Source organism: Prionailurus viverrinus, chromosome A3 (genome assembly GCF_022837055.1).
Source record: "Prionailurus viverrinus isolate Anna chromosome A3, UM_Priviv_1.0, whole genome shotgun sequence".
Taxonomy (NCBI): domain Eukaryota; kingdom Metazoa; phylum Chordata; class Mammalia; order Carnivora; family Felidae; genus Prionailurus; species Prionailurus viverrinus.
Genome location: NC_062563.1, coordinates 79,442,282 through 79,457,145, shown reverse-complemented (window position 1 = coordinate 79,457,145; position 14,864 = coordinate 79,442,282). Strand labels below are relative to the sequence as shown.

At 36.3% G+C, this 14,864-nt stretch overlaps 1 protein-coding gene across 3 annotated transcripts in view; it reads right to left on the bottom strand.

The window, feature by feature from the left end:
• REL (REL proto-oncogene, NF-kB subunit) overlaps window positions 1-14,864 on the bottom strand; it is a 43,387-nt gene that overhangs the window by 6,929 nt on the left and 21,594 nt on the right. Inside the window, exons 5-10 of one of the 3 annotated variants that reach the window (XR_007150703.1) lie at window positions 6,828-6,968; window positions 5,574-5,678; window positions 4,403-4,615; window positions 3,533-3,601; window positions 3,339-3,404; window positions 1,286-2,135 (exon numbers count right to left, since the gene is read on the bottom strand). Coding sequence is in view for 2 of the 3 variants with exons in the window: in XM_047851422.1 (XP_047707378.1) it covers window positions 1,372-2,135; window positions 3,339-3,404; window positions 3,533-3,601; window positions 4,403-4,615; window positions 5,574-5,678; window positions 6,828-6,968 (1,358 nt within the window). In the remaining variant the exon portion in view is untranslated. Of the gene's footprint in view, window positions 1-323; window positions 2,136-3,338; window positions 3,405-3,532; window positions 3,602-4,402; window positions 4,616-5,573; window positions 5,679-6,827; window positions 6,969-14,864 lie in introns of those variants that run through there. The other 2 variants (XM_047851422.1, XM_047851423.1) reach the window with 2 other exon arrangements.

Here is a 14,864-nt window from a genome sequence, read left to right as displayed (position 1 = left end):
AGAGGTCTAAGGAAACTTCTTCACCTTAAAGACATGGATGTAAAGCTAAAATCACAAGCAATTCTAAAGGTAGGGATTTAAGTCCGAAATGTAGAGAACTTCCCCTACCTTGAAAGCTCACTTCAACTCCCTTCTGTCCAAGTTAAATTTTTAAAGATTTTTGATTTACATATAAATTTAAGAAACTCAGGGGCACCTGGGTGGCTTAGCTGGTTAAGCATCCCACTCTTGGTTTCAGCTTAGGTCATGATCCCAGGGTCATGGGATCAACCCCTGCATTGGGCTCCACAAGGAGTGTGGAGCCTGCTTAAGATTCTCTTTCCTTCTGCCCCTTCCCTCAGCTCATACTCACTCTCTCTAAAAAAAAAAAAAAAAAAAAAAAAAATCTAAGAAACTCCAGAAAACCCCTTAGGGGTCACCTTGGCCCATGGGTCTCAAAAATAATAAGTAATTCATTTTTCCAATGACATAGTCATTACAGGTTTCACCTTAAATTTGCTTAAAAGCAAATATCAGTTAATTCATTTACCTAAGAATACATTAATACAATATAAAAGAAGTATAAAAAAGTATATTTGGAAAAACTAGAGCCTTGCTCTCTCTCACCTTCTCATTCTGTCATGGGGAAATGGGATAGGACTCTAAAGACACAATTCGCACCACACACAGCATCAGGTCACATGTTTCAAAAGAAGAAACAGTAAGGCCCTTTTAAATTTCCATTTCAGAATTGTCCTTTTATGGTACTTTCTAGCTTTATATTCAATATACCCAAAGTTGTGTGTGTGTGTGTGGGGGGGGGGGTTAACGGGAAAATTGGTTTTATTCAATATTTAACATGTACTTGATACACTTATGTCAAATAATGATTTAGCCTAAGCTGAAGTATGTGCTAGTTTAATAAACCTTCATTGGATGTCAGACTCTATAGGGCATCCTAGCCTAGAAGTTCAGTCTGTGTAGATTTATCTACTCTTTGAAGCAAAAGTCTTCTGTAAATGCTGGAATTTTTCCTCCTCTTCCTGAAGTTAGGAAATGATTTCATCCCTCTCTTTCAAGCTGTAGCTTCAGCACTGAAGATTCATCTTTCATTATATCCTGACAAATTCTCTGCCAGCTAAACAAGGAGCTCCAGAGCCAAGATCGCCTGCCTGTTAGAGGAAGGCCCTACATCCCCAAAGTTTTATACTTCTCTCTGATAAAGAAGTTTTGAACTGTCATCTTTTAAATGAAAAACAAAACAAAACAAAACCCTATGTTATAGTCTCAGAGAAATATAAAATACTGTATCTATATAGGTAACATAAAAATGGTTACAAACATGTCAAAGGATTTAAATCTTGAGTAACCATTTAAATCGCACAAGTTACCTTAAAAATATTCAAACGCGAATGAGTCGCTCAATTGCTCACTCTGCATAGTGCCAATACCCGAATACTGACTATGAACAAAGCCATGACTGTTTGGATTAGTACCGTTTGATGGCCCTGACTCATTCATCATACTGTTATCTGTACAATTGAAATCAGATCCCTCAAATGCCTCGGACTGTGCAACAAAAGCCGTAGTACTGGAACTGGCGCCTGCTGACAGACTGGAAGAGGACATCTGATGGAGCTGTCTCAAGTCTCTCGGGTCTAACACTGAATTACATGAGTGGTTTTCAAGATTCATGCTCACAAGTCTTGGATTATCAGACTCCCTCATGCTGTCATTCATATTCACAGGGCAATTCGGTAGCATGTTGGCATCAGAAATACCATATAAATCAGCTGATGACATGGATGATGCTTCCATTCTGCCTATGTCATTAGCATTGTTATAAATGCAAGCATTAGAGGCATTCAAATCACTCACAAGAGGTATTTCCAGATATGGTGAGACACCTTGTGAATTAGAGGAAAGTGTCCCCGTTGAAAAACTACTCAGTGGATTTGTGTTGACTGAGCGTGAGGTGGGGTGGGCCCCTGAAGACCAGCTTGAAGGCTGAGATACCATTGCAGGTATGGCTGAAGTATGATGTGACAACGCACTCGAGATGGACACAGACGAGGAATAGTAGGAGTCTGCTTGGCTTGAAATGCCTGAGGTCCTGGACATATCTGTCAAAACTGCACCATGAGAAAAGTTGGATTCTGTGGGGAGGAAAATACATTTTTACAAAACTGAAATAAAAGTATAAAAAATATCTCTAAATTAAAATAGCATAAACACACTAATAAAGAAAACTTTCAAGGACACTGATGTAACAGTTTAGATAAAAATAGTAAATTGCACTAAAATTATTACATGAGTCTAAAGCTGCGTTCTGTAACGCTGTTTTACCAATACCTTTAATTTTGTGAGTTATTTGGGCATAGTTAACTTCACTCCAGTTAAATATGAAAATCTAGCTTCTGAGGCCCTAGAAAGGTATTTTTGAAAAGTGAAAAATAAATCCCAGAATTTCAGGGGTCCCGGGCTGGCTCAGTCAATAGAGCATGTGACTCTTGATCTTGGGGTTGTGAGTTTGAGCCCCAACATTGAGCATAGAGATTACTTTAAAAAATAAAGCATTAAAAAAAAAAAATCAGAATTTCAGGTAATGGGAATCTAAATAGCCAAAACCTTTCAAATTCACTATTTTTAGGAGAAAATGGAGGGATGGAGGAAATGCTCATTAGGGATGATTGAAAAATCCATATAACTTGCTAAGATCTATTAAGCTAGAACTCTAAAGTACCACATAATTCCCAGTCAGAAAGAAATTAAGGATTCTGTATTTATTTATATAGTATATGACTGCTACACATACTCAACCAGGAAAAAGCACTGATTTAAGAATGTTAAGGGGAACGAAAGACTTCTAATTAAATAACCCTGGTTGAATGATCTAAACCAGAGGTTCACAACTTTTTTTCTATAAACAGCCAAATATTTTAGCCTCTGTGGGCCATACAGCCTCTGTTAGAACTACTCAGTTCTGCCACTGTAATGCAAAAAAACCAGCCACAGACAATATGTCATCAAACGAGCGTGGCTGTGTCTCAGTAAAACTTTAAAGATAAGCGACCCGCCAGATCCAAACCACTTCTTCCATGACACACCATAATTAAGTAAAATTACCACCATATGAACAAATGTAATTTCTTAAACAATGAATCCCAAAAACATAATCATAGTTTCCAACAGGACCTTAAATGGAGATCAATTCATTTAATATTCAAAGCATGAAATAATTTGTGGGAATGGAAAATAGCAAAGAAGCAGTTTTCATTCTTAAGAATGGAATTCCAATATACTGTGCAAAGCACTGATCTTTTGACCATTTAAGGAATAGTCTACAGGGGATGAAATACCTTTTTTGATGAATCGTCCTTCTCCAGTTGATCCTAGACCAGGTCTAGGTCTTTCAGGAAAATTAACTGTTGTGATAAAGTTTTTTCATTATTAAACGCAATTTAAAAAATAACATCAGTTAAAATTTGGAAAATGGGATAAAGTAAAAACCCCCAAATCTATTTAAATACAAATCAATCCAAAATACTCTTACCACAATCTTGCCACAGTTTCTGGAAAAGTAGAGTTGTTTTTTGTTTCTTTGCTTTATTGCCATAAGTATCTGGTTAAAAAGAAAGCAGGAAAGTATGTGAATCATCATAGGATTGTGCTGCTTCTCCTTCAACAACTAAATAGGTGTTTTATTCCCATACAGAAAATGCTTTAAATATATATATATAATATGGATTTAGTAAGTATTGTAGAATGTGTCCCAAGTCAGCAGTAAAAGGTATAATACTCATCTTGTTTTCTTATAACACCTATAAGTCAACAATGTCAACTAACACAATAAGGGCAGATTAAGGACCAAACCAAAATGAAGACCAGTTTCTGAGTGGCAAGTTTTCCACCTATAAAAAGGGCATGATAAGGACAAAAACAGAACCTCAAATATAAAATAAATTTTGATGAACAGTTCGGATACTTTGAAACTATTCCAGATTCCTTTCTAAAGAAAGAGATGCAAAAGAGCATAAAGATCAATTGGTAAAAAATCAGCTGAAAACTTTCAGGAAATAAAATGTAAATCATGAATAAACACTACTGTATTCAAATGTATCTAATAAGAAAATGTTATCAGGAGAACTAACTTTAAGAAATATATATTGGGGTGACTGGGTAGCTCATTTGGTTAAGCATCCGATTTCAGCTCAGGTCATGATCTCACAGTTGGTGAGTTTGAGCCCAGCTTTGAACTCTGCTGTCAGCGTGGAGCCGGCTTTGGATCCTCTCTGTCCCCCTCTCTCTGCCCCTTCCTCACTCGCACCCACATGCTTGTGCTCTCTTATTTTACTTAAAAATAAGTAAAGGTTAAAAAAAAAAAGAAAGAAATGTATAAAACCTTACCACCAAGAAATCGTACCTTTTTCGTCTGGCAGATATCTAAAATCCATGGATTCACTAACTTCCTGGTCAGAAGGTCTCCGCAGCTGCATTTTTACTGTTACTGGTTCTGTTATAGCTCTGCAATATGGTGGAGTCTTAAAAACAATGGCTACTTGACGGTGTACATCAGCTTGTGAAAAGATACCTTTTGCTTCCCAATCGTTCAACACAAACCGAACTTCTATGTCATCTAGTGAATACAAAAGCAAAGAAATAGCAATGGGAAAACAAAATCCATCTATTAATCTAAAGTACAGATCGGGGGCGCATGGGTGGCTCAGTCAATTGAGCTTAGGTCATGATCTCATGTTTGTGATGGGCTCTGTGCTGACAGCGCAGGGCCTGCTTGGGATTCTCTCTCTCTACCCCTCCGCTGCTTGCCCACACGTGCTCTTTCTCTCTCTAAATAAATATGAAATAAAATGGTCCCCAACTTACAATGGTTCAACTTAACAACCTCTTGACTTTATGATGGCGTGAAAGCAATATGCATTCAGTAGAAAGTGTACTTCAGATTTTGATCTTTTCTGGGCTAGCAATATGCAGTACAATACTCTGAAGATGCTGGGCAGTGGCAGCAAGCCACGTCAGCCACCTGATCAGGAGGGTCAACAACTGACACAACTGTTTTTCACTTTCAGTACAGTTTTCAATAAATTACACGACATATTCAATACTTTATTATAAATAGGCTTTGTGTTAGGTCATTTTGCCCAACTGCACGCTAATGTAAGTGTTATGGGCATGTTTAAGGTAGGCTAGGCTAAGCTATGATGTTTGGCAGGTTAGGTGTATTAACTGCATTTTCTAAAATTTTTTTTTTTTTCAACGTTTATTCATTTTTGGGACAGAGAGAGACAGAGCATGAATGGGGGAGGGGCAGAGAGAGGGAGACACAGAATCGGAAACAGGCTCCAGGCTCTGAGCCATCAGCCCAGAGCCTGACGCGGGGCTCGAACTCACGGACCGCGAGATCGTGACCTGGCTGAAGTCGGACGCTTAACCGACTGCGCCACCCAGGCGCCCCTTAACTGCATTTTCAATTTAAGATTAGTTTCAATTTACAGTGAGTTTATCATGGTGTAACCTCACTGTAAGCCCAGGAAGATCTGTATATTCTAAATTCAATGAAACAAATAAATAAATACCTTTCTGAACTTTATCACATAGTAGAAATATTTCATCTCCTCCTCTGACACTTCCACAGTTCTTGTTTACACGACAAATCCTTAATTCTGCAGTATTTGGAGCACCTAAACATAAAGGATTTTTTTTAATTAGTAATATTTTTTACTCGTTTTTTACGGTGAGAATTCTAGGAAAACAACTTACAGGACAGATAAAAGCTTTAGTGTATAAATAAATTAAGGACACTAAAAACATTAATAATCCACATCTGTCCTTTTCCTTTTTAACTACATTGCCCAAACTGGTTTAGAGCCTTGTGACTTCATTTCTCGGCAATAACAGGTCCTCTAGTTAAATCTCCCTGTTTCTAAATTCGGATTCTTTCAATCCATCCTACACAGTGTCACCAGATTAATCTCTTCAATCATGACTATAACCCTATAGCAATGCAATTTCATGCTGACATGTATAGGAATACAATTTTAATAATTCTCCCTGGCAATTCAAAGTTCTCCATGATGAGGATACTCTGATCCACCTTTATAGGCCTATGCTCCACTATGCTTCTACATGCAACACAGGCAGTCATATACCATGAGTGGATGCATATAAAAGCAAATACACACACACTCACACACACACACACACACACACACACACACACACACACACAAACTTTGAGGGCAATTTCATAATCTTCTAAAACTACAAATATCCATATCCTTTGATCTAGCATTTGCCAACATTTCTACTTTTATAAAATTATGCTAGAGACACATCTGCATAAAATATGCACATACAGGATATATTTACTGAAGTACAATTTGTTAGAGAAAAAAGTCAAGAAGGAAGCAAACCAAATGTCTTGTAATAAGGTAATGATTTCACAAAATTGTGATATAGCCATATAAAGAAATATGCAGTTACTGGAAAGAATAAGGTACCTAAAGGGGGAACAGGCTGAAGATACATTGCTAAGAGAAAAAAAAAATTTTTTTTAAAGGATCTGTGATTTTTTTTAAAGTTGCCAAAAATATATTGTGTGAAAACGATGGTTTGTTTTTATATATGAAGAAACTGGTTAAACATACCTGAGGATAGTGATTATCTTTGGAGGAGGAGGAGAAGATCAGAGAAGATTACTCCTATTATTTTAGTAATACTTGAATTTTTCTTACAATGATACTTTTTTCTAATTGCCAAAATACTATAAAAAATTAAACTAAAAAACCCCATAAGCTAATGCTATAAATGTAAGAAAATAAAGTACTTACGGTTGTCATAAATTGGGTTAGAGACAACAGGAGGTAGAGCGGTTGTCAAATTACCATGTTCATCAGGGAGGAAAACTTGAAAACATAATCTCACCACATTGAGGTCGCAATCTTCAATATCAAGCAGCTGTTGTTCAGGAACTAAATACAAATAGTACAATTTTTTTAAGCATGTAAAACAGTCACATAGAACTAAAATCCTGCTAGGTCCTCCTCCTTGCCCAACATATCCAATAACCCTAAGTAGCATCCAATCTGTGCTAACAAAACAGAATGGCACACAATCCAAGAATGCCTTTTATCATTACCAGCACGTAGTCAGTCACTAACAGTATTAAGTTATAGCCATGGTCAGGAAGTAACTATCCTAAGTTATCTGAAATTTAGAGCAGAACCCCAAACTGACATTAATAATTGACAAATTCTTACAAAGTAGTTGCAGATTATATGCAACAGAGAATAGGAAGAATATAAAAGAGAATATAAATCTGTATAAGAATTATTATCATCCCTGTTTTACAGATGAAGAATTTTATGTTTTAACGTTTATTCATTTTTGAAAGACAGCGAAAGAGTGTGAGTGGGGGAGGGGCAGAGAGAAAGGGAGACAGAGAATCTGAAGCAGGCTCCAGGCTCTGAGCTATCAGCACAGAGCCTGACGCGGGGCTTGAATTTACAAACCGGAAGATCATGATCTGAGTCAAAGTTGGACAATTGACTGAGCCACCCAGGCACCCCAAGAACTGATGTTAAGGAGATGAAATTACTTCTCCAAAGTTTCACAGATAGGCAATGGTAGAGAAGGAATTCAAACTAAGACGTCATTGAATCCTGAACCTATGCTCTCAAAAACTGAACTCTATTAGAAAGCTTTACGTATGTTTTGCATAAAAATGACATACGTAGAAATAACTACTAAAATTCAGAACAATATGTTAGGGATTAAATACCCTATAGAATTAAATACCCATATAGAAGAAAATAGATGATATAAGGTAACTAGCTAGTTTCCGTAAGGAATTTTATGTACAAATTAAGTTTGCTTTAAAAGGAACAAAAACACTAGCAGGAAAATTTTACAGTTCTGAAAAAATATAAAAACCTATTCTTTATGACAGAATAGATGTAGTAACAGTTTATTAAGTTGATATTTGAAAAGAAATACAGTTCAACAAGAAAATATTAAGTGCATTTTCAAATAACATAAGCTGTAGCAATAAATCATAACAGCCATTTTTTTTTTAATTTTTTTTTTTAACATTTATTTTTGAGACAGAGAGAGACAGAGCATGAACGGGGGAGGGGCAGAGAGAGAGGGAGACACAGAATCGGAAGCAGGCTCCAGGCTCTGAGCCATCAGCCCAGAGCCTGACGCGAGGCTCAAACTCACCGACCGCGAGATCGTGACCTGAGCCAAAGTCGGACGCTTAACCAACTGAGCCACCCAGGCGCCCCAACAGCCATATTTTTTAAAAGCATGAAATACGCAATGTGGAAATTTTTAATGAAATTTTAGTTTTCAGAAAGTATTAAAATTTGAAATACTAAATTTGAAAACACAGTTAAATACCAAATTCTTTGGTCCTTACAGGAAATAACTAATAAAATGGCAATGCAATTTTGACTGTTTTTATTTAAACTATGCTCACAGTCTTTGTAGCTATCAGAACATTTAAAATATTCCCATTAGTGCTCACTGCTATCAGTGTGGAGCCCACTTGGGATCATCTGTCCCCCTCTTGCTCTGCCCCTCTCTTACTCATTCTTTCTCTGTCAAAAATAAACATTAAAAAATTTTAAATATTCCCATTAGTATTTTTTTAAGTTAGCTTTATTCATTTATTTATTTATTTAGAAAGACTGTGAGCGGGAGACAGGATGAGAGAGAGGGAAAGAGATGAAAGAATCCTAAGCAAGCTTCATGTTGCCAGCGTAGAACCCTATGCGGGGCTCGAACTCAGCAACTGTGAGTTCATGACCTGAGCAGAAATCAAGAGTCAGACACAACTAACTGAATCACCCAGGAGCCGCTCTCATTTGCATTCTTAAGCCAAGCATTTGAAGGAGTCTACAAGAACATATCTGTATAACTAAAAAGTCAAAATATTATGATATGAACACCTGTGATGCAGGTGTTCATATCATAACATAATATGACATAACGGGGTGGTTGAAAGGAGTTTATTACAAATAACAAAAGACCCCCCTTTTTTTTTTTTTTTTTTGCTGTTATCACTTACAAAAGGTTTTAGGAGCTTTATGTCAGGAATGGGGGTGAAGACCAAATATATATTTATTATAAATCACAGTATCACAGAAACCCATAGAGGTTAAGTTCAGAATGAGAGGCTTCTTTTTTTCCAGATATAGCCTGCCAATTTTCTAAGAGGTGGCTAAGAAAATGAGAAGTTAAGATAAATTCTCAGTAGCCTGTAGGGGAAAAATAAAGGGAGTTCAGGGTATACCAAGGATGGAGGACCTGAAAAATGCCCAGTTCTTTGGTTGGGGCCCTGGAGGAGCTACACTTCAGGAGTTAAGAATGAACTGGAGGGGCGCCTGGGTGGCTCAGTCGGTTAAGCGTCCGACTTCAGCTCAGGTCACGATCTCACGGTCTGTGAGTTCGAGCCCCGCGTCGGGCTCTGTGCTGACAGCTCAGAGCCTGGAGCCTACTTCAGATTCTGTGTCTCCCTCTCTCTCTGACCTTCCCCCGTTCATGCTCTGTCTCTCTCTGTCTCAAAAATAAATAAACATTAAAAAAAAAAATTAAAAAAAAAAAAAAAAAAGAATGAACTGGAAAGATACCAGGTCCACAGAGATGAAGTCCACTTTCAAATAACCTAAATCATTCACTGATTTGAGGTGATCTGAGATTGCTAGTGACTAGTCACCTACCACAAGAAAATCTTCTGAAGGCAGATAACAACATCCTAGACCTAAAATCCTTAGAAGTTTTCATATACGATGACTGGTATTCTATTTCAAATAACCAGGCATATGAGGAGACAAAATAAAGTGATTTAAAACAAAAAAAAAAAAAAAGAAAAGAAAAACAAGAGTCTATAGAAACACTGCAAAAGATTCAAATAGTGAAGTCTTCAGAAACCTGATTTAAAAGAACTACACTTAGAGGTGCCTGGGTGGCTTAGTCAGTTAAGCATCTGATTCTTGACTTCAGCTCAGGTCATGATCTCACAGTTTGTGAGTTTGAGCCCTGCATTGGGCTCTGTGCTGACAGTGCGGGGTCTGCGTGGGATTCTCTCTCTGCCCCTCCCCTGCTCACGGTCTCTATCTCTAAATAAATAAATAAATAAATAAATAAATAAATAAATAAAATATTAAAAATAACTATACTTAATGTACTCAGGAGTTGAAAGACAAGATTGAACTTAGTACAGAACTTGAAACTATTAGAAAAGAAACCAAATAAATTCTAGAATTGAAAAATACAATAAACTGAAATTAAGAATACCATCAAGGGGCGCCTGGGTGGTGCAGTCGGTTAAGCGTCCGACTTCAGCCAGGTCACGATCTCGCGGCCCGTGAGTTCGAGCCCCGCGTCGGGCTCTGGGCTGATGGCTCAGAGCCTGGAGCCTGTTTCCGATTCTGTGTCTCCCTCTCTCTCTGCCCCTCCCCCGTTCATGCTCTGTCTCTCTCTGTCCCAAAAATAAATAAACGTTGGAAAAAAAAATTTAAAAAAAAAAAAAAAAAGAATACCATCAAATGTATCAACTGTTTTATAAAACTTTGTTTTGTGTCTTCTCTTTGTATATGCCAAGGACTAAAATCTGCTTACCAAGATTTTCTATTGAGAGTTTTTAAAAGTGTTGATTTACACTAAAATTTGTAATCCATTTTCAGCTGATTTTTGTATATAGCAAGAGTTAGAAAAATCCAACTTAATTCTCATATTTTCTTAAGTCTGTTTCTGGGGTCACAATTCTATTCCACTGGTCAATCTGTCTATTGCTACCTCAATACTACACTGCCTTAATTAATACTTCTCTTTATAATAAATTCTAGTATCTGATAAAGCCAGTTTGTCATCGCTATTTCTCTTCCATAAAATATCCTCCTTTTCCTGTTCAGAATAATTTTATCATATATAATGAAAAATCTCAAGAGTCTGGAATTGCATTGAATCTGTATGTCAATTTGGGGGAAAATGCCATCTTTATAATATTGATATTAGTAAACATGACCTATCTCTCCTTCGGTTTAGGTGTTCTCCACCCTCTCATAATGAAATTTTATAATTTTCCCTAAAGAAATCTTCATTGTCATCTCTCAGATTCGTTGCCACGTACTTTATATTTTCTGACAATATTTCCTTTAATTATTTATTGTTGATATATAGAATGCTACTGATATTTGTATATTAATTTTATATCCATTCTTCTTGAGGTTAGTATTTTGATAATATACTTGTATATCTTTTTGAGTTTTCACCATAAAGAATAGCTTCTGATCATTACAGTTTTATTTCTGCGTTTTCAATCAGGTGCCCCTGCATTGGCTACACTCTCCACTACAATGTTGAACAGAAGTAGCAAGAATACACATTCTTAACTTCAAAGCATGCTTCTGATGTCTCCTTCATTTAGGATAATGCTTGCTACAGGTTCTTAAATATATACGTATCATTCTATAATACAAAATGCAGTATTTTGTTCTGCAATGTGGAGAATGCTTCTCAGCTTTTAAAAATATGCAAAATCTGACGAAGAACAAATTCTCTTAAATTCCTCTTAAACTAGTTTAAAATTTCCCTTTATATTTATCAAAAGGCAACAAGGTAACAATTGTTCTTCTTAATCTGTCTTTAGAAATAAATATTACTCCTTAGTCCTAAAAGCAGTATGTATAAGAATTTAATTTTTATCGGAAAAATATCACCATGATGTATTTCTCTTGGAAGTAGGGATTCAAAATTTTAAAGTCAATTATAGTATATATTAGCTCTAGAGATGTGACATTTCCAAAATTCTAATACAGTTAAATATTACTGAAATACAAGTAAACATCAGGACAAAAATACACAGTATATAGGCTAATAATTTTAAAAGCTCACTTCATTTAAAAGTCATTTGGGAAAAAAGCTCATTTCATTTAAGTCTCATTTCAGAAAAAAAAATGAAGTTTAGTTATAATTCATTTGACTTGCTATTTAAAATGTATAGAGGGGCGTCTGGGTGGCTCAGTTGGTTAAGTGTCTAGCTCTTTTTTTTTTTTTTAATGTTTATTTTTGACAGAGAGCGTGCACTCGTGAGTGGGGGAGGGGCAGAGAGAGAGGGAGACACAGACTCTGAAGCAGGCTCCAGACTGTCAGCACAGAGTCCAATGTGGTGCTCAGAGTCCAATGTGATGCTCAATCCGATAGATCATGACCTGAGCCAAAGTTGGACACTTAACCGACTGAGCCACCCAGGTACCTGGAAGCGTCTGACTCTTGATTTTGGCTCAGGTCATGATCTTGTGGTCGTGGGCCTGTGTCAGGCTCCGTGCTGAACGTGGAGACTGCTTGGGATTCTCCCCTCTCTCTCTCTCTGCCCCTCCCCAGCTCACCTGTTCATGCACTCTCACTCTCAAAATAAATAAAACTTTTAAAAAAATGTATAGATTAATCTGTCACGTATAACATAAGAAAAGCTAACATTTAAAGTGCTTACATGGCCAGGCCAAAGGTAAATGGTCACAGCCATCTATCATTAATTTACTCATTCTTTCAAGGTATTTATTGAGTTACTATTATGTGCTGTGCACTAAAATAAATACCAGATACAGATATGAAAAGACCATGCCTGCTCTTAGTGAGATTAGTGTCTCCATGAAAAATAGGTAAAGTAAAATTATATAACATGAAAAGTGTTATAATGGGAGTATGTTGAATACAGAAGGCATAAAAGAAGTACCCCAAGTTCTGCCCATGATAATCAATAAGGTTTGAAAAACTAAAGCAAATGCAGTAAAGAAAGGATAAAGAAGTACTCAAGAGCCTTTTTTTCTTCTTGTCTTTTAAAAACAAAAGAAAAAATTTATTTATTTAAGTAATCTCTATACCCAACATGGTGCTCAAAGTCACGGCCCCAATATCGAGTTGCATGTTTAATGGACTGAGCTAACCAGGTGCCCCTCTTCTTGTTTTTTAAGCTTAAAGTTGTGAGGAAAGGCTCTTATGTTTTCTTGTATTAAACCAGACTTTAGAGACCAGAATGAATCTATGTTAGAGACCACTTGTCTTTTTAGACTGTGTTATCTTTCATTTTTTTTTTTTTTAATATTTTTTTTCTTCTGGTGAGGGCTTTGTTTTTTTTTTTAATTTTTTAAATGTTTTATTTATTTTTGAGAGAGACAGAGCGTGAGCAGGGGAGGGGCAGAGAGAGAGGGAGACACAGAATCGGAAGCAGGCTCCAGGCTCTGAGCCATCAGCACAGAGCCCGACGCGGGGCTCGAACCCACAAATGGTGAGATCATGACCTGAGCTGAAGTCGGATGCTTAACCGACTGAGCCACCCAGGTGCCCCTGTGTTATCTTTCAGACTACCAATATAAGATAATCCCTCCAAACTCAATTGTAAATTAGTCTTTGTAACAACTCAGTGTCCTCGATATGGAAAAATAATAAGATACTGAATAAAACTGAATTGTAAATTCTTTATTGTCAAAATCCTATCGATTTTAATCAATGAATATTAGAATTCCTTGTATGTCATTAAACACATAGCTAGAAAATAATAAATAAATTTTTTTCAGCTTTTGTTGTAAGAGTCCTCTATGAAGTCTAACTGCTATTCTTTTATTCCAGCTAAGTGGACACTATTAAAACTTGATATTGGAACCCTTCATTAAATTCTTCGTGCAATTTAGATTTCAGCACATCTTTGACAATTTGAACAATATTTTTACATGAAACCTTAAGTTTGACACTACTTGACTGCTGTATATCCCTTTTTTGTAAGAGATAGTTCTAAAGAATTAATAGCAAGAAAAGTAAGGAATGCCCTTAAAACATACTAGTTGATGTAGTACATAAACTAATCCTACACAAAGTTAAGAATAATTTTTACCAGTTTTTGTATTTTCACACGATACCTGATGTCTAGAAAACAGACTGTCACAATGATGTAACATCAGTCTATAGACCAGAAAGTGCAGGTCCTATTTTACTAAACACTTCCAATTTTACTGTTTCTATATATCATAAATATAGATCACAAAAACAAAGTCAACTAATCTCTTACAGTACTAACAGAATTTTCCTATGTGAAGTGACACACCTGTGAAAAAGTATAAATTCAGCCCTGACAAATTTCTATGTACATGGTAGAATTTGAACTTGTATATCCCAAAAATAAAATAAACAACCAAAGAAAAGGATAATTCTGAGTTATCTAAATTAGTTTTTGGTGTTTTGAGTTTTTTCAAGGGGATTAGATTTTGTTTTGCTTAGTATTAGAAATGCACATTTGAGGGGGCGCCTGAGTGGCTCAGTCGGTTAAGCATCCAACTCTTGATTTCTGCTCAGGTCATTATCTCATGGTTTGTGGGTTTGAGCCTCGCATCGGGCTCTGTACCCTCTCTCTCCCTCTGCCCCTCCCTTGCTTGTACTCGCTCTCACTCTCTAAATAAGAAAATGAACTTAAAAAAGAGAAATGTACATTTTAGGTCTTATTTCAATATTCTAGGAAAATAATAACATATAATAACCATAATTTCTATTATGAAAACTATACTGGAATAGAGAATGAAGCCTACTCTAACTGTCCTATTTAAATGTATAACCTTTTCCCCTTAACTACAGATTCCCGACTCCTTACACTGATGTTTCCCCCTGAGAACTTTTCATTGCCTAATAAATTACATACTATATTCACTTAGTAAATTTGTTTATTGTCGGTCTTCCTCCACAGAAATAGAAGCTCTTCAAAGGCAGGAATTTCTGTTCGTTTTGTTCACTAACTTATTCCAAGCACCTACAACAACCTAGGACTATAAAGACTGAATGAGGTAACATTTCCTATTGAAGGAATGAATGCATTA